Genomic DNA, 20,405 nt, shown 5'->3' on the forward strand with positions numbered 1-20,405 from the left:
ACACTCTAGAGGATCACTTTTTAGAATTGTAAGTACTTGATAGTCACATACAAGAATGCAGCTTTGAAGATGCTCAACATGGATCCAATATCTAGATCCATTCAAAATACAAAAGGTCTGTGTGTCTTGGCAGGAATTGGTTCTAATTTAGTAAACTGAGAGGTTATGGTTCTGACTGGCAGCTGATACAACTTGTCCTTTCTTCAAGTGACATATAACCCAGCTTCAGACTACAGTCATGACACAAAGTACAACTTTAAACACAGCCTCAGGGCACTGAGCAAGGAACAGTCTGGTGAGTTTACTTTTGACTTGATTCTCCCCTTCCCAGCCCATTCCAGGGAAGACTGTCCCCCAGCTCTAATCTACTTAACTGAAGAGAATAGGAGATTATTTAGAGAAAATAAAGCAATCCCTAGTAATCTCCATGAACAGCTCCAGGAGCAGATTAAAATGGGAGAAAAACCTCTAGTTCTAATGGTTTCACATTAGAATAAGAAAAGACAGAAGAAACTAACACTTTCCACTCTTTATTCAGAAAATCCAGTGGAATATACATATACTAGTAGTTGAGAAGCTCTAATTTAAGACTCAAAATTTCCCGTAAAAGGTATGGAGTGGATTCCTCTTTAACAGAGTACGAAACTGAAACTCAGGACAATTAACTTTCCAAGATCACACAGGCTGTATCATAGGCAGGGTTTAAGCTTGGGTTCCCTGACTCAATACTCTGATTCTTCCCACCATACCAGACTGCCTACCTTGAGTCCTCAGAACTTCCACAAGATAGACTAGCATGGTTCTGACTTTGCTTAAAGATCAATCAACATACTTACTAGCAACTTTTGGGGCAAGCAGAGCAACATGGAGTCACTATGGGGTTTGGAAAATGTGAAAGAGTAGAATCACAAGACTCAAAGCGGGCAAAAAATTAAAATTATAATGAGCAAGTGTACATCCCATCCCATCCATTCTGCTTCAATTACTCCTAAGGAAATCTGCAATCCTTCAAACACATAACAGTTCTTCTTGATACTACAAAGCATTTTCATGTTTTACAATGTCTTCTACATACATGCAACACATCTGAATCTATGTGCACATTTTGCTAGTTTTATTAAAATGTTCATTTCATAGAAATTATGATATATATGCTTATATATTATTTTAATATGTGATATATTACTATATGTTACATATATAATATATAAACATTATACATAGTATTATAATATATATGTTATAAATATAACATGTTATATAATACATATGCTGTTATAACATATAACACGTTATAATGTATAACATATATGCTGTTATATAATACATATCATATATAATGTTTATATGCCCATAGATAGATATAGATATAGTTATAGATATATAGACATGTCTGGTTCATATGTTACCCTACAATTAGGGTGGAGATGTAGAAGAAACAAAGAAGAAGGAAAAAATAGGTCCTGAGCAGTCTATTGACCCCAGGTTTAGAATCCTACGCACATCATAAGAACAGAATCTCAGGAGCCAATCTACTTCACTTGTGGAAAAACCCAGAAGGGGTAGGACCAAATCCAAGGTTTGCAACCCTCAAACCACCCCTCTGTCATGGTCATTTACAGCCAGGGACTCAGCTGGCTTTTAGACACCACACAGACAGGTTGTGTCACATCTGATAATTTAAGGAGATGAATGACCTCATCTAATTATCACGCACAGTTTGCTCTGTGATGAGTTACCATTCTGCTATGTTTATTTATTACCACTGAGTATTAATACAAATTTTAAACAATTGCTCACCAGCACACCTTGACACCATGTATCAATCCCCTGGGAACTGAGCTACTCATGTACAATAAAATTTTACCTCATAAAAATTAATTCTGATTTCTACATTTATATCAACAGGAAAATCAGATATTTTGAGAGACAATCAAGCTTAAATACTTAATTTAGAGCGATACGCACACCCCCCACTGTGCCCATCCTCCTGAGGCCTCACATGGCCTATTTGTTTGTCTCTCTTAAAATTTTCACAAATGCAAACGTAAGCCAATTCTAATAGAATGTCATAGCAAAAAAGGTTGGGATTTTTAAAGTGACAAACATCATAAGAATTTTTCAGATTCCTTTCTGTGGCAAATGTCAAAATGACTGCCATAAAAAGGCAGGTTTCTGGCACTTGAAAATTTGCTGCTTCAATGGTAATCATCAAGTTGTACTCATTAATCATAGTATTAATGTACAGTTTCATCTAAAACATCTCTTTTCTCCACAAATCAATTAAAAATATGCAGCAGAAAATCTGTTTTATTTCTACCAACAAAAAGAATAGTGTTTGTGAAAGGTTGACCTCCATTTATATTGTAAAGTGAAAGAGTGGGGTTAAATGAGTGTAACTAATCAGCTGGATGAGTCAAATGAAAATTGGCCTTTTTCAGTGTGCTCCTAGCAGATTTTTACCAACTTCTGTGTTGGTTACTAAAAATGCAACTGGTCTCAGTTTTACTATTCTGTGCTCACCCAATTTGCAGGGTTGTGTGAAAACATTTCTATAAACATCATGGATAGATTACTTTATTAACTTTCAAATATTCTGACTTGAAGCTGAAAACTCACTTCTTTGACATTGAGAGGTTATCGGTGGCAAAGTTACGACTTTTAAAAATAGATTCAACCTCCTGTGGCACAGTTCTCATACAACAAGTGCTGGCTGAAATGTCAAGATAAAACACATCAAATCCTTAGCAGTTCTGCTCTCTTCACGGGCTCATTTAGGATATAGTTTGTGTCCTTAACCGTAGAGACAGAACACTTCACTCACTCTAGTTTACCGCCTCTTTCCTTTCCTCTTCACGATTAAAGGCTACTACATAAGTTTTAGGAAGAGATATTTTTGAGGCTTGCTAAGCATTCCTTTCCCCATTCGTTTCAGATTATCCTCATGGCCCAAATGATATATTAATACAATATATCTAGCTCATTAAACCTTAGTCATCAATTCATGATCTCTTGAAGGCAGAAAAATCACATGTGGTACAAATAATAAAGTCTGGCCATTAAACAGTCCTTCAAAGTTCCCCATGCATCCTTTCATTTGATCCTCAGAATATAACACTATGATTGAGGATTAACTTAATATCATTCTTGTTCTGGAGTGGAGAAATTGAGACTGAGAGTTAGTTCTGTTCTACTTCACATTGACTTCTTTTCACCCTCAACCTCATTGATGGACTATGCAGCCAGCAACAGCTGGAACAGGTGAGAAGATGAAAGCTCCTGTCATAGAAGGGCAGCAAAGTAAGTGCAGCAGGTCAGTGCAGGACTCTAGAATCAAGTTGCTTGGGATCAAATTTTAGCTCCTAAGGAAATACAGAAGAGTTCTTCAGAGTCTAAGCTTTCCTCTTCTATAAAACAAGGATAATAATAATAATTATCTTAGGGGATAGGCTTAAAGGTTGGATGGATTAAAAACCACACAGAGTATCAATTCACAGTGCCTGGTATACAGAAGGAGCTCAAAAATCTCAGAAATTAATATTATAATAACTGAAAGATAGTTGTTACTAATTATTAGTGTCCAGACATTCTGCAGGTAGAAACATCAAATTAGCTCTAGTAAATGGTGAAGACCTATGGGAGAGGAAAAAAGCAAAGTCACAAAAGGGAAATAAACAGACCACCCTAACTCTTCTCATCTCTTGTTACAATACAAACCACCAGTGTGGTTTTTCCACAGTGCACTGGTACCAGTGAGATCCAGACTGATTCTTAGATCTGCTCGATCCTAAGCATTAATTCTTGTCATCTTGGAAACTCAGGGAACTGCTGTGACGGCAGCTGCCAGCAATTTCCAGACCTTCAGGAGACCTGAGATGCCTCTGTAAAGGTTGATCAGGGACATGCTTTGCAGGAATATTCTGTCTGGTTTGTTATCTTATCAAATTTATTATTTCTTTTCTTTACAAGGATATGTTTCAATTCAAATTCCTGCCCTCTGCTAAAGACTAGATATGGGGGGGGGGGGCACTGATAGAAGGCGGCAGTAAACCATCCCTATCTGCCAAAAAATTAATAAGTAAATAATGCTAAATTGCCAAAAGCAAGAACTATTTGTTGTGTATGTATTACATTTCGGAATCATGTCATTTCATCTTAAGAATGGAATATAAAATTTGGAACGTTCCTCCAAAAACATTTCCAGTAAATTAAAAGTGTGTCTATCCTATATTCCAACCATCTGCTTTAATTCCCAAGCCTGGTTCATATTTCAAAAGTTACTTTGGGAGCAGTGTGAAGAAGAGGAGGCGAGAGCGACCCCCGGGCCCACCAAAGGCCGCCCGCCGCTGCATCCCTGCATCCAGTGCCAACAACCCACAGCCATCACCACCACGCCCAAGAGAAAGGCTGAAGGAGATAAGGCCAAGGTGATGGACAAACCAGAGAAGATCTGCAAGGTTATCTGCTAAACCTGCTCCTCCAAAGCCAGAGCCCGCACCTAAAAAGGCCCCTGCAAAGAAGGGAGAGAAGGTACCCAAAGGGAAAAAGGGGAAGGCTGATGCTGGCAAGGATGGGAATAACTCTGCAGGAAATGAAGATGTCAAAACAGACCAGGCACGGAAAGCTGGAGGTGCTGGAGATGCCAAGTGGAAAGTGTGCATTTTTGATAACTGTGTACTTCTGGTGACTGTACAGTTTGAAATACTATTTTCTATCAAGTTTTATAAAAATGCAGAATTTTGTTTTACTTTTTTTTTTAAACTATGTTGTTAGCACACAGAACACTTCATTGTCGTTTTTTGAGGAAGGGCATGTGTCACTAATAAAATGTCTCAGAAGCTGCATCAACATGGGGGAAAAAACATCTTTCCCTTCTAGTTTTGAGAGATCTTCCTCTCGGTTCCCAAGAGGAGGGATCTCTTGATGTTGACACACATGAGCCACCTTGGCACAAATGCTTGGTGGTGTGGAAAAACTAAAATTCGTTTGTACGCCCTCTTCTCCCTCTCCGCCTTCAGCATAGACCTGACTCCTTTAAACCCAGAGACCTCTTGAGATCTGACCCCGCAAAATTGGTTACTGGTATGTCAGGCAATTTGGACTTTCCAGTGTCGCCAATGAGATGGCATCCCTCAAAAGAGCAGCAGTTCCTTTTTTAGATTGTAGATCTTCAGATTGATAATTCTGCCATTTTCATTTCCCTTCCTGGAAGTCAGGGTTGGCTAGTGAAAAGTTGTTAAACAACATACTAAACATAAAATGTCAACCCTCACTCTAAACTTTCCTTGTTCAGAGCATCAAATGAAGACTTCATTGGGTTGTATAGTGGCTTGCTGATTTTGGTAGTCCATTGAAGAAGGGAGTTTGAAAGCTGTATACTGTTAATGATTGTCTGCTCATGTCCTGCCTGAAATACTGTGAGCGTACGTGAAAAGTATCTTCAATAAAGCTGGATACAGTTTGAAGAAAAAAAAAGTTACTTTGTAAGATATTGGTTTTTTTCTTGATCCCTTCTTCATTTGCCTCTGTCAGAACACTCGACTATCAATCATGGTCTCTCTCATCTCTTTCATCTCTCTGCCATTTGGTCTATTTCCTCTGATATGTTCAAATCTCCTCCTGGTAACACTTATTTAGTTGTTCCTACAACTTTCCTCACCTCAGGCAACCAGAGCCCCCTTTCCAAACCTCATCTCCTGGTAACAACTGAATGGGCTACACATAGCCATCTGGCCCGTATTCAGACTGTCAACACATCTTCTTTAGGAGGCTATGCTTTGGACTAGGATTCTAGTCTCAAGCTGGTTCAAAGCTTCAATGGAGAAAATGTAAACCCTCACAGCCATTCAATACCATGAGCACTTGGAAGCAGATAAAGTCAATTTTCAGGGAGAGAGAAGAATGAGGAGTCCAAACAAAGAAAACCAGAGGCTGGAGAAAGAGATGACCCTGACGGCAGACCCACCCCTTTCTGTGGTTGTTGGCACATCCTTGACCTTGACTCCCATGATTGATCATCCAGTTCCACTACCATTGAAAAACATTTCCCTTTTTGGTTTAAGATAGTGCTACGGTTTTCTACTACTTGCAATGCCAAATGGCCTAATAAAGTTCCTATTCTTTACAAAAGAATGCCAAATCCCTTAAACTGTCTTCCTCTGAACTTACTCTTTATCTCTCCCTTTCCTCACATTGCCAAATTCCTTGAAAGAACAATCTGCACTTGCTGCCTTCATATCTCACCTGCTACCAACTCCTCAAGGCATTAAAACCATACTTCTGCCCACAACACTCTACTGAAACTGCTCTATTATATCATTGATGGCCTAGTGACTTCCTTAATAGGCTCATCTTGTCTGACCTCCCTGGAAAATCAAACTGTAGATCAAGGCTCTTCTTTTGAAATTCACATTGTCTATTATAATAGATACTAAAATACTTGCTAAATAAATGAATGAACCCCTTTTCTGGCTTCAAAGTTAGTGCTCTCTGAATTTGCCTCGAAATCCCCTTCAGATCATATTTCTAATAGCCTAATAGTCCTCTACAGAGATGCTATAAACTCAAAATGTCCAACAGCAAACCTATTACCTTCACCGCCACCACCAACTTGGTATTCCTGCTGTGTTCTCTAGTCTATGAAGTTCAGTATGACATGATCTACCTGTTAGAGAACTGAGAGTCATCACCAACTCTTCTCTCTTCCTGATTCTTCAAATCTCATAACCAATAGGGCCTGATTTTACTTCTACATTACGTTTCATACTTGCTTTGCTTTCCCACTGCTGCTATGCTTTTTCAGACTCTGGGCATCTCTCACTCTAGGAATACTGCAGTGGTCTACTAACTGCTTTCATTGTCTCTGCCTCATATATTGGTCCTATTTAATCCATACTACATACTATGATTCTACATACTATGATTCAAAACCTATTACTTTTATTTTTAATTTAAAAATCTTAGGATAAAGGCCAAATTTTTTTGCATATGCAGAGCTGGGGTACCACAAATGTCTATTGTATTGTGAACACTGCCCAACTCCCCTTTGGGTTGTGTGGGGAGACAGCCCTGACGCAAAAATTTTATAACCTAGACTCAAACCAATGGCCCAGTCCCACCAACATCTCTTCCCACCCAGGAAACCTATGCCTAACACAGAACAGACCACGTTTCTTCAACATGCTATGTGCTCTTCCTTGGTCGTGCTTTCACAGATCCCACTGCTTCACAGTTGGCTTGGAGTTGTGAACGTCTTCCTTGGGGACTCTCTTTCACAATCTGGATTCTTAGCATGTAGTTCAGTGCACTACATAATTTGCAATGAATAATAATAATTGCATTAATCGTTGAATTAAATTACATTTGATGTTAAAAATATTTGAAGCAGGAGACATTGAAAGAGACAGCATAAATTAAAACTGTTTGTAAAAAATAAGATGTACTATGTACTTAGGACTATTTAGCCTACCGACCTGCAAGTCATTTCATTTCTTGTAATCTAAGGGAAGAAATTTACCAATGGAATTTCTTTCTTGACTATCAGCAGTTACTCTTTCAATAAAGTGTTATATTAATATTTCTTATCCAATGAACCATTTCCCCAGGATTTTATAAAAAATAAAAATGTTTAATTGCTTCCATTCTTTGAGATCCAGACAATTTCATTGTCTTTGGTTTCTAAGGTGAATTTCCATATATGAACATTTAAGTCTCTAAATCAAATATTATGTTCAGTAAGCAACATTTCCAGGATAACGAAGCTAACACAGGAAATGGGAAAAAAAAAGATGAAAATTTAAAAAAATAACCAACTGCCACCTTTAGCATCTTAAGGTAATTTCACACCATGTAAATCTGAAGGCTCCTTTGTCTTACACATGCTTCATTTTCATTCATTTCATTCATTTTCACCACAATGCTACCTGATCACTTTTTTAAACAAGAGAGTTTCCCAGTGTGCCTAAGCCCATTTACTTCAGTGAGCCATTCCTCCTTTAAGCCTCAAAATAAGACATCATTGGGTCAGCCCTGGTGGCCTAGTGGTTAAGTTTGGCACACTCCACTTTGGCAACCCAGGTTCAGTTCCTGGGTGTGGACGTACACCACTCGTCTCTCAGTGGCCATGCTGTGATGGTGGCTCACATACAAAACAGGGGAAGACTGGCAACAGATGTTAGCTCAGGGCAAATCTTCCTCACCAAAATAAAAAACAAGACATTATTTATTAACGTCTAATCATCCTTTTATATAGCTGACAGTAGGCACCTGAGACAGAGAACCATTTTGTTAGCTCTTTCCCCTAATTATCCCCACAATATGTGAGCAAATGTCAAAATAAACAATTGTCCAGACTGTTTGACAATTTTGGTGGAAGTGTTATGTGTTACAGATTTATCTGTACATCAAAATCCCGCAACAATTTTCCCCATAGAAAGAAATGTTCAGTGGTAAGAGGAAGTCCCCTGGAACACTGAGAGAAGATTCAAGTGAGAAGGACTCAAAATTGAGGTCTGGTCACAGATAACTTGGGAGAAAACAAACCAAAAATTCCCCATTTGATGTGATGTTATATGCAAATAATAATGATTTATGATTACTAGTAAATGAGCGCATGTGTGTGAAAGAAAGAGACAAAGAGGGAGAACCAGTAATTAATTGAATAGGAAAATACAGAAATTATTTTTCAAACTCGCCAAGAAGCCATCATAATAAATTTTTAATTACTCAGGAAAAAGAACTTCAAATAGACAAGATTATACCCAAATCTGAAGCATTTAAAATGGGCAACATCATTATTTTCCATTGCGATCATTTCTAGCTTACGCTGTTCTACCATTTACGATATAGAATTTAAAACGTATCTTAATTTTTTAATCCACCATATGGTAAAAAAAAAAAAAAATCAGAAGCAAATGTTAAAATAACAGCCAGAAATAACCCACATTCATATTCAAAGAGAATTTTAAATATTGTTTCATATGTAACAGCATGATCCTGAATTATTGAAATTAACCGTAAAAGTGTGCCAGTTTGTTGAGGCCACACAGCCAATCTTTTCCTTGTTTATAATCTTGTTAGAATCTGTATACATGGCAAATTTTAAAGGCGCAATGGTTAATTTCCTGACTTGTTTTTTTTTAAATTGCTAATAGTGGTTTATTCATGTGTATCGAATTACTACAAAATATATAAAGCCTATAAGGAAGAGAAATCTAAAAGTTTATTATTTAACAAATAAAATTTTAAAATATGTGTACCTTTATCCTTCATTCCTAAAACGTCACAATGCCAAATATGTTTAACCTTACAAATTTCAAAGTATCCCATATCTAAATGGCAGAAATAAAATTGCTTAGTATGCAAACATGTTGCCCAACATTCCAAGTGCAATAGTGTTTTTCCCATATTTGTTGTTTTGTTTAAAACTGGCAAAACTATCTTTAGAATCACACTTCTCTTGGTACTCATCAATTACGTTAATATGTTGTCTCTATAGGACCTTAGCATTCTTTAGTTGCTTTTGCGTACAATATTTCATTTGATTCTGTTTACAAAATATTCTCAAACACTAGTGTTATAAAAATATTTTGAGTGAGATTTAATCCCTGAAAACAGTGGTGGATTGACAGAGATCTTAAAGCATGCAAGTGTTAATAAACTTACCTTCCTGAGGTTTTCCTACGCTAGTGCACTGCTTGAAGTTTAAAAAAGTACATATGCGTGCACACATCTACACATCTATATGTAAATATATATTTCCACACACATAAAATATTATCTATTAAATAGAATGCCATAATAACGTAAACTAGACAAACTATTTAATTATGCAACGTTAACATTTTGCATCCTCAAGGAAAAGGTGGTAAATACAGTATTTTTGACAAAGTGCTACCATTTTTACCTCAATTGACATCAAAATCAATCACCTTTTTCTTTCAACTCTGTAAACAATATGACACAACCATTTTCACGTTTTTGTGTGAAAAGAAAAAATGAATCATGTGTAAGCTCTATGGTTGGCCATCTTGGTGCCAAGATGCTTTCCAAGTTTACTGGAAAGCAACTGTATGAAAGGCTTGGGAACACTTGTGGTCCTATGCATAGATAGTCCACGAAAAGGACTGGCTGGCAGTTTAACACAGTGCTGATGCATACCACAAGCTTTAAGTAAATGTACAGTGGATGGAATAGAACAGAGTTCATTCCCTGTGGTAAGCAGCTTAGATGCTTTTTGAATTACTACAACAGACAGCTCTTCTATTACAAATGATGGAAGATTGTCACTTTACCAATAATGAAATGTTACTTTTTTAGAAATATTGAAATAAATTCTGCCCTTTTTCAAACTTCTATGTAAGATGTCTATGTTAGGAAGTGGTTACGTCCATACATGTAAAACACAGAAGGAAATCAACTAATTGGACGATTTACCTAAAATATATTTCATTTTAACTACTTAAATCTCCAGTTTAAGGTTATAAACAGTTTGAAGACACATACTCTGAAACAACATGTGAATTCAGAAGAAGAGATTAGTTTCTTAGAAATTTGCATCTGTATTGAATAATAGAGAAAAGAAAAGAAATTTCTGTGTATACGTTCTATATAATGATACTCCAGAGAATACATTAATTAAATAACATAGTTTATTATGGGCACAATTTTTTTAATTATTTTTAAAATTCCTAAATGCACTGTTAGGTCTTATGAATATATGCTTAATATAAATACAAAATTTGTATATATATTTTGCATGTGTTATTTATGTTTTTGCAAAATCTTATCATGTGTAAACCCTAGAAGGAAGAGTATTTCATTCTGTTATTTTTATCAGTGTTGGAGAAATAACAGAAAGGTGTCTATGCAGTAAAGAGGAAGTAGTAAAGTTTTCATCTATTTTCAGAATGAACAACTTGTTTTAGATTCTAGTTTTGTATGTATCTATTAAATTAAAATCAAATTAGTGAAAGCCATAAAAAAATAATAAAGGTAGATTTTATTTCCTTTTTATAAATCATAATTAGCTTAGGTTTTTGTTTCTTTCCAAAACGTTTTTTTTAGATTATATCCATTTCAGTCTGCCTAAGGCTCATTCAAATGCCAATCCAAATAGCTACACATATACCCATGTATAAATACTAATAAAGTTCACATGAGGTTACTACTGAGTTGGAAAAAGGTACCTATTGTTGCATATTTTAAACACACATCTGTGGAATAATAAATGTAGTCACACGGTTAAGATGAGAACAAACCAAAGATCTGAGAAAGGGATTTATTAATGTACATTGTTTTTAAGTTTTGTTTTAAATTTAATATTTGATTTCATATTTTATCATAAGGCACATTTCCTGGTATATGTAGTACGTAACAGGAATTGTTAAATGCAAATGAGAATAATTACATCACTTCTAACACATGGAAAAGATAGCCATTCCAATGTTACGACACACATAAGTTTATTTTCTATAGCCTTTAAATATAAATTTGTGTAATAAAATAAAAAACTTTTTATATCTTAAGTATTTAAACCCAAAAGTACCATTCTTTTACAAGATGTTATGTTTATTTCCTGTAGATATCTGCAATTCTTATTAAAATATTTACCTCATTATACAGTTTACACTAAAATTCCCAAATATCAGTGGGCTCTCAGCCAATTATTCTTGACTGATTGACATTTTGATATGACGGAGATAAAAGTTTAACATGAATAATAGTTATAACTAAAACGTTTTTTTAAAAAACAGGATTTGTAAATAGATTCTAAAATTAAAAGGGATGGATTTAAATTAACATTACAATACTGGCTGCCAAACATATTATCCTGAGTTTTAAAATAGAAGTGCTTTCACCTATGTGCCAATAAATTATTTCTAGAACAATCAAGAACTCCCTTTTTGAAAACTATCTTTTAAACTACCAATACAACATGTGCATATTATAACATGAAAATGATGTAGTTTCCATTTACATATAAACCAATATACATTAGGTGGTTGCTACCATATGGCATATTTATGTGCCACACCTTATTGACGAAATCATTTCCAAAAGAAAATCCTAACCTAGTAAAAGAATAGTATCAAAATTCCTTTGTCTGAAAAAAACTCAGTTATTTTAGTGTTAACTCAGAACAGTTTAGTTATTTTAGAATATACTATATGAGAACATATTCTAAAGCAGAGAAAATGAAAGAGATTTAGAATGATATACTATTTAGGTATTATTATAATAAAACTTAAGCCCTTAATATTACTGTAAACACTCTAGTTAAAAAAAAAAACAACCTTTGAATTACTAATCCCAATTCTGGTCCCACTCCAATGAGTGCATAATTAATTTTATACTGTGTTGATGGCATGTTCTTCCTCTTCTGATGATAAAAACTTCTTATATTACTTTCTCTGGGAAAAATAATGTCAAAAAAAGAATATATTAATGATTTCCAGAAAAATTTATATATAGGATAATAATTTGCCTTTGGTGACACTATAATCTTTGTACTCAGTTTTTATAAAACTGAAATTTTTCCCAAAGATTTGAGATTTATCCTGATAAATACTCTACATGAATTCTTTTCTTGCAAGAAAATTAAATGGCACCACATTTTGATGAAATCAATGCTGCATTTAAAAAAAATTTCATAAAGTTTATTCAGAAATCTAACATGAAGTATAAATGTCAACTATCATTTCTCCTCTCCTCAGAAGATGGTGTTACCAACTTTTCAAATAAATAATTGAGGATACAGAAGCCTTATAAAAATATTGCTAATATTCCCTATAGGAGACTGACTTAGCTCTACAAAATCTTTTATTAAGCTATTTTATGAAATAATTAATGTTTCATATTATTCAAAAACATCTTAAATGTCCATTGTCAAAAAATAAATCTCATATCCTCTCAGAGACTAGAAATTGTGGTTTCTAATTCCTATTTTTGACCACTATTTATTTACTTTCTTGTCTCTAGTGAATTTCTGACCATGAATATAGAGTTATTTTAATTTTAGGAAAGCATTTATTACAGATGTCCTTCTTACAATAAGAATTTTTACATTAATCTTTTACCATGATATGTTCAGGAATGAAAGGTTGTATTTTGTTGTATTTTAAAAAGTCGTAGTTTTCCCTGATGGTATGATGATGCATTCCCTCCAAATGATAGAAATATTGATAAATTGTAGTTAAAAATAACTGACAATTTTAAAATAATTTAAAAATATGTAAACTGAACACATTGACTCCTTTTTAAAGAATCCCTTCTTTATTTGCCACAAAATGCAAGCAAGCCACGTGAATTCTCACTTTATAGGCCAACTCACAAAAAGACTAAAAAATTAAATAAATGAAAGTGTAATTTCTTAATAAGAGTGAATAATTTGGAAGCTTCTTTGGGGTTATTCCTACTCTTTTTATGTTTCAAAATATCCACTTGGAACATTCTGCCAATTAAACCAAGATCTACAGACCACATTTACCCTTTTGCTGCATAACAAAAAGGATCTGCAATCATTTTTATGGAAGACTATCTAAAAAGGAACATGACGGTAAATCAATGACAAAAATATTAGGCACTCTCCTTCTCCAGGTTAGAATGTGCACCCTTCCTATTCTTGCACTGACACGTAATGTATAAATACCTCAAGATGAATCTTAAATAATAGCTGCAGGGTTTCAACTGGTAAAGATTCACTGTTAGAATCCACCAAAAACTCCAGTATTCAGCACTCAGCCAACAAAGGACAGCAAATAATTCCCAACAGCATAAATACCGGGAAGGCTACCTTGGGCTTTGTTTTTGTTATGTAAAATGCATTAAAGTGACTCATCTACTTAAGACTACCTACTCTTAGAAGCTTTAAAGTAGCTTCAAGAGCAAAAATAAATGCTTTCCCAGAATGCCTGATAGGCTATTCAACGCATTTAAAAATATGTATAGTATATTTTTATGTGCCACTGACTTCGGTATTTTTTCCAGCCTAAGAGAGAATTATTATTTTTCATTCCCTTCCTGCCGTGTGACTACACAGCTACCTTTAAAACCTCTATTTCCAGATCAGCAGCGAGGGTTTTTTGTTTGTTTGTTATTTTAGAAATGTTAACAGTATGAGAAAATTGCAGGAGACTCTGGAAACCCTCAGCCCCTCCCTCAAAGAATAGGTTCTATCCATTTCTAAGAACAGGAATCGCGTGTCTGTCGGCGTTTATATATTTCAAATAAAAGGTGAGGGAGGTTGGATGGCGTGGTCCCAGTACCTGCGAACCACTGGGGTGGACAGCACTTCTCTGCTGCGGGGAATGAGCACGCTTCTGACCAGAAAGACTGTCCAGCGCGCCCAGTAATTTACGATCCAAACCAGTGTGGACGGTATCGTAATTAGACGGCATCCCAGAGGCCAAGCGCAGAAGTCCACGCTACCCTGGCAAGCCTGAAATTACCTATTTGTAAAATACCCAACCATAACACAACTTTTTATTGGACCAAGTTTGATGAGAGCGGGTTATCTGGCTGGAAACTTTTTCCCCTCAGTACAGCTAAACTCTTTAAGGAATCCTCTTAGAGATGGGCTGAGGCGCCGCAAGTCGTCGGCGTCTGTTTCCCGGGACGACTCGGCCCCGGCGTCCGGCCCTGCGGAGGCGCCTGAGACGCCGCTTCGGTGCGCATTCCGGCGGCGAGCCGCGCGCACCTCCCGCTCGGCCTCTCCAGAGCCAGGCTGGGCTCGCTCCCCACCCCCACAGGCAGAAAAGCCCCGCAACTCCGAAGCGGGCGCCCGTGCCCGGCTTCCGCGGCACCCGCTGGCCCGCAAGCCCCGCCTCGCCCGGCCCGGAGACTTACGTGACAGCCGAAGGGAAGGGCTCCTCCGACGAGGGGCCGATCAGCAACGATTGGAAAAGTGTCAGAGTCAAGGCCAGCAGGCAGCCAGCAGCCATCTTCGCGATCGAAGATCAATCCCGCCTCCCTCCCCAGCCGGGGAAAGGAACGGTGCTGGAAACCGTGGGAGGAGGCGAAGGAGCACACTCTGCCGGGATCGCGGACGTCTGGAGGGCTGGCGCGCCGGGGCCGGGGCGCGGAGCGGCGCGGGGGCGGCCGGGGCGAAACCGGCGCGGGGGAAGGGGCGGCGGCGGGCGGCCCCACTAGAGCGCGCGGGCTGCTCTGCGCCGCGCCTGCCTCGCCTCCGCCGCCATCAAGGGCGACTTTGGAAACAGACCTGGGCGAGCCCTCCGGCGCTCCGACGCTCTCGCTATCTCGCTCTGTCTCCCTCTCTCCCCCTCTCGGTTTCCTCCCTGATTTATTCCCCTGATTGCCGAGAAGGAGGAGGTGGAGGCGAGGGCGGAGGAGGGGTGACGGCGCTGGGTGGGGGGGGAGGGGGGGGTGGAGGAATGGGGGAATGGCAGGCGGAGAGACTTGTGGCAGGGAGAGGCTCCGTCTGGCTTCTCCGGGCAAGTCAGGAGGAGGTGGCTGGGGGTGGGCAGCAGGAGGGCTGGGCGTCAGAGCAGTCGGGCGGAGACGGGCCCGGAGCAGCACTCCATACAAGGCAGAAAGGAACTCCCAAAGTCGGCGTCGGCTTGCTCCAGCCGCCCAGCGTGCGGAGGGGGAGCGGACCCAGCCCCGCGGGGCTCCCGGGGGACAGCTAACCCCCAGCGGGCATCCACAGGCTGCAGAGGCTCCAGCCCAGCGGTTGGCTTACGTCTTCGGGGGTTATTTTTGCATAGGCAGGCAGCGTTCCCCGCGCCCTTCTCCTAGGCGCAGAATCCACTGCCTGCCTAGGAGTCGTGGAGAAGTGATTCGACAACCAATGTAGGAGGGGTTTGTATTTGCATTTTAAAGCACCACTTTTGATTATACCAGGTGACACTATTTATTTGCCGGGGAGAGCCATAGACTAGAGCCTCTGGCGTGGCTGAATGCCAGCTGTATCAGCGGCCGCACGCCCAGGTACGGCTCACCTGGCGAGGACAGAGCCTCAGGGCCCGGGTTGAGGACGATCAGAGAAGGACTTGATGCTGTAAAATCTTACCAGTCCTACCGTTCAGTAGGATAGCGGGGTGGAGGGACGAATTCTCCATTCCGGGAGGACAGTGCTGCAAGAAGGGCTTTGTAACATCCTAGTGAGACTACCTCCAAAAGGTTCCAAACGCCCTTCTCTGGCCACTGGGCTGCCCTGCCTTAAGGTTGCTGCAGGGTGAGTTCACTTTGTCAATGTGAAAGCGTGAGAAGGGTAAGCAGCAGGAACAGGTGGCAATTTGCGAAATGCGCCTGAAATGTGGAGGAGGAATTAAGGGAGGAGGAAAGAGCTACAGAGCAGCAATGCCGGACCACTTCCACCTCCAACCTAAGGAGAAGCGGTGGCTGGGCGTGCTCAGGCTTTCTTGTAGACAGAACAGAAGGGTCTTGGATTGGGCCTCTCCTGACTGCACAGGCCTCCTGCACGGGGGAGCTGGAGCACTAGAAGTAGAAAGATTTCCTTGAACATCTTAAATTCTTAAACTCCCAATAGTAGTGTATTAGAGCACTTTTGGCATGAGGCGCAGAGAACACCGTTCTTGATGAAAAAAATGACCATCCTACCTGTGCGTAAAAGCTGTGATTATGGCGTGATTGTAAGATTTTTAATTAGCCCTTCTTGAGTTTCAGGAGGAGCTTAGGAAAAGAGAAACCCCCTTGTTAATTCGAAATTGATTGTCCAGCTCTCTGAAGGCAACCTCCCAAAACGGAGAAGACTGATGATAACAATACTTACTGGCAAAATTTACAAAGTATGTGTGATTTCGTGATTCTTGACCCAGTGGTGCTTCCTTTTCCCCTACCCCTCTTTCTGATGCCTTATTTGTTTTCTTTATATTCTCTACACCTCCATCTTGCTCTTTGTTTCTGTCTTCCTTGTCTAAGAGTCCTTACAAAAGGCACCCCATGGTGACTTAACTTAGTTTGTTTTATGCTAAGCATTGAGAGTGTGGCAGCAGGAGCTAACAATTGAGAGAGGAAATGGGATGTAATGGGATTGAGAACTAGAGCTCAGGATGAATATTTTATATAACTGAAGATAGCTTTCCACTCCCAAATTAGATAACCAAATAGTCAAGTCCAACATTTTTCTTTTAAATTTTTTATGATTCAAAAAAATATTTCCTTCCCTAGCTTGGGAATTAAGAATAACAGAATTAGATGCCCATCATTGTCTACATGATATGTTGATATCATCATAACCTCACTACATAAAAATGTTATTATAATATATTCTGTCAATTATTTCAGTAATGACTTCAGACTTCCTACTAAGGTATCCCATTTCCAATTTTATATCTTTAAGAGAAAGGGCTTAAAGAATTAAAAAATGTGATAAACTTCTAGAGAAGGTAAGTCAGCCTTCATTATTAGCTTAGTCGGCCTTTGAGCCAAATCTCAATTTCTTTGGATCACTGATGAAGCACTGTGTTCTCTAATATCTGAATCTGTTGAAGAAAGGTTCTGCTTCTACAATTCTTGCTGAGGGGATTGGTTATCAACTGTAAGACTAAATCATTGCTTAATCCTCTGTTATGAGGTTTGCTGTTAATTGCTTTTTATCAACCTAAACCTATTTAATAAGGATATTCAAAATGTGGCCTTTATTTCTTATGTATGATAGCTAAATCAAGACCATTTTCACAACATTGCCTTGTGAGTGTATTGAATTAACCATAGCCTCCTACAATGCGTTGTTTCAGCTCAGTTCTGTTATTTTGGAAAAATCCATAAAAATCAGATCATATCTCATTAATTTTGATAAATTTTGCTAAATCACCAAAATTTGCCATTCAAGGCAAAATGTTTATAAATCATAAGGATTGATGATAAAACTTGTATTGTGGGCTGTGAGCCAGAAGTCAAAAATCATTATCTACTATTCATTTAGAAGGAAATAAGCTAATAAGAAAGTAAAGATCAGTGAAGAGTTGCTGATGTTTGTACTTAATCATTTCTAGAAGAAAGTTTAAAGTTCATGCAAAGCACTGACTTTTACAAATGACAAATTTATGACTAACTCATTATTATTATATGTAAATGTTTAATTTTTTCATATACATTTCATTTTTATTCATTAAAAATGAACAAAGAACAATATGAAACTAATAGCTATGAAATATTCCCTCTTATTCCCTTTTTATTTTAGGTTGTACAATTCATATTGGTAGCATAAAATTCTATTTTTGTTGTATTTTCCTGTGAGCATATTTTTGTATGTATAAGCATGTTTTTCCGGGTTTTTTTTTTCTCAGTAAATCAAATCTAATTTCTTCAACATTTGGGCTTAAAGAATAGGGCAAAGTAACTAAAATGGTTTCTTTTTCTTGCTCTCATGTACAAACACATACACACTAGAAAGAAAAGTAATTCCTCTTGGTCAAAAAAATTTAAAAGGCAATGGTTAATTTTCTAGGTGTTTTGGCATATCTTAAGAAAACAAAGGAGAAAACTGACAACAGGCCTTATATGTTTATATGTAAATAGAAGTATATGACCTGTCTCTGAGATAAAGATGTACCATAAGAGCCATTGTCAGAAATACTTGTGATCTGAGGTGGTATCATGCTTCTGTGCACACACGGATGGGTACCAGGGAAAGCCAAAGTAAAAGACAAATGGACAGAAAGCTTCAACTGTCTATGTCCTTGGGGAATATTTTCAGGAGATGAGAATAAGAAAGCAACTTGAAAGTATCAATTCCCAGGAGAATGATTAAGGAGTGTGTAGTGGTTTTTCAGTCAGCATTCACATTCAGTATTTTTAAATTAAAGTGGCACATAGAGGCCATCATAGAAAGCCACATGGAAAGGACACTATCTTAGATGAAGAAATATGGTCAAGTATTTTCTACAAACAAGACAAATATTTAGGAAACATTTCTCCTCAGCCCAAGTAATACAGCTATTAACAGATATCGCTTTAAACTTTTGAGGAAAGAAATACCTTTTCTAAGTGGATACAAAGTAACATTAAACAAGTACTCATTGGAAGTTTATCATTTGCCATCAGAGACCTATATTGGCAAACTTCTGCTAACTTAAATATTTAGAAATATTAGCTCTTATATTTTAAAATATCATGTCTTCAACCAAGCAATAGCTTTTTTGCTGTTCTACTTTTAAATCTCTGCTAATTATAGAATTTTTCGTTCAATTCCTTTTTCTTATTTTATTTTTGCTCTTCCTCTCCTCCTTCCCCCGTTAAACACGAGCACATTCAGGCAAGATCAGCACCTACAGCGTAACTTCTCATTTAAAAAACCGTCTGTGAGACTCTAGAATCCAGATTCATGTTAAGATCCTTCTTCACTCCATAAAATAGAACTGGTGTGTTGTTTTATCTTTTTTGAAGAGTAAATTATAGCACAAACTATATGGAATCCATTTGCTTAGGCCTACCCAGACAAAAGGAAGTAGAGAATTCAGTTATTTATCCAAGCAAAAATTCGATGAGAAGTGGTTGATAAGAGGCAAGTAATAACATTTGAAATCACCCAAGTTAACTTTTGGCACTCTGTCCAGTTTTTTAAAATTTTATAAATGCAGCCTTCTGTGAGAGAGAAAGAGAAAGATCACTTATTGATATTATTCCTCTTATACTAGATTTTTAATATACTTTAAACACCATTATAACTGAGCATATTTCTATAAAAATATGGATATATTATGGATCAAATTCACCTCCTGTACAGATAATATACAATTGGATGAGTGTTCGTAGAAGCACCAAAAAGGGGTGTTGCTAGGAATTTCTCACTATGAGGTAATGTGTATGGGGGAGAAAATAAGAGAACAATCATTTTATTTTTCTAGCCACATATTTTAGATTTACATGAGTAAAATGCCTACTATTATTACGAAGAAGACCTGGCTATCTGGACAAGTCACTAAACTTAGCACTAAAATCCTATATTCCATTGATTGGTAAGTAAAATGGAGATCACATTGTCATCTATCACAGATGGGAAATATAAACTTACAAGTTTGGTATTTGGAAACATTTGAAAATCAATATAGAGTAAATATTTTTATACACTAATAGTATTTTCTTCAAGATGTAAAAGGTGATGGGGTATAATTTCTAAGGGTTCTCTGATAATTTGGAAAAAAAATACTGTGATGCCTCATCAACTGAAGGATATTGTTGGATGTTATCTAATGTTCTATTGTTTTTCATAACTGAATCAATAATATTTCAACATTTCATACCTTTGAAACTAAGAACAGGGATTTAAACAATTCTGTTCTTTAAGTAGCTTGCATTGTCTACAATTGGAATGTCTAAATTGATTTTCTTTTTCTTATTCACACTTACTTAAACTTTACTCTAAGGTGACCCATTCTCTCAGAATGTCCATAGGTAGCTGAAAAGAATTGATTTCATAAATT

General features: G+C 37.5%; 1 protein-coding gene across 20 annotated transcripts in view; it reads right to left on the reverse strand.

Annotated features, from left to right (window-relative positions):
- Positions 1 to 15,582, reverse strand: part of CACNA2D1 (calcium voltage-gated channel auxiliary subunit alpha2delta 1) — a 516,207-nt gene extending 500,625 nt beyond the window's left edge. For 19 of the 20 annotated variants that reach the window (XM_014855387.3, XM_044768108.2, XM_014855384.3 and 16 more), the window contains exon 1: positions 14,845 to 15,582. In XM_014855387.3, coding sequence (XP_014710873.1) covers positions 14,845 to 14,939 — 95 coding nt within the window. In that variant the 5' untranslated portion in view covers positions 14,940 to 15,582. The remainder of the gene's footprint in view (positions 1 to 14,844) is intronic. The other variant, XM_070507362.1, reaches the window with a different exon arrangement.
- Positions 15,583 to 20,405: the final 4,823 nt, after the last annotated feature.

Source organism: Equus asinus, chromosome 1 (genome assembly GCF_041296235.1).
Source record: "Equus asinus isolate D_3611 breed Donkey chromosome 1, EquAss-T2T_v2, whole genome shotgun sequence".
Taxonomy (NCBI): Eukaryota; Metazoa; Chordata; class Mammalia; order Perissodactyla; family Equidae; genus Equus; species Equus asinus.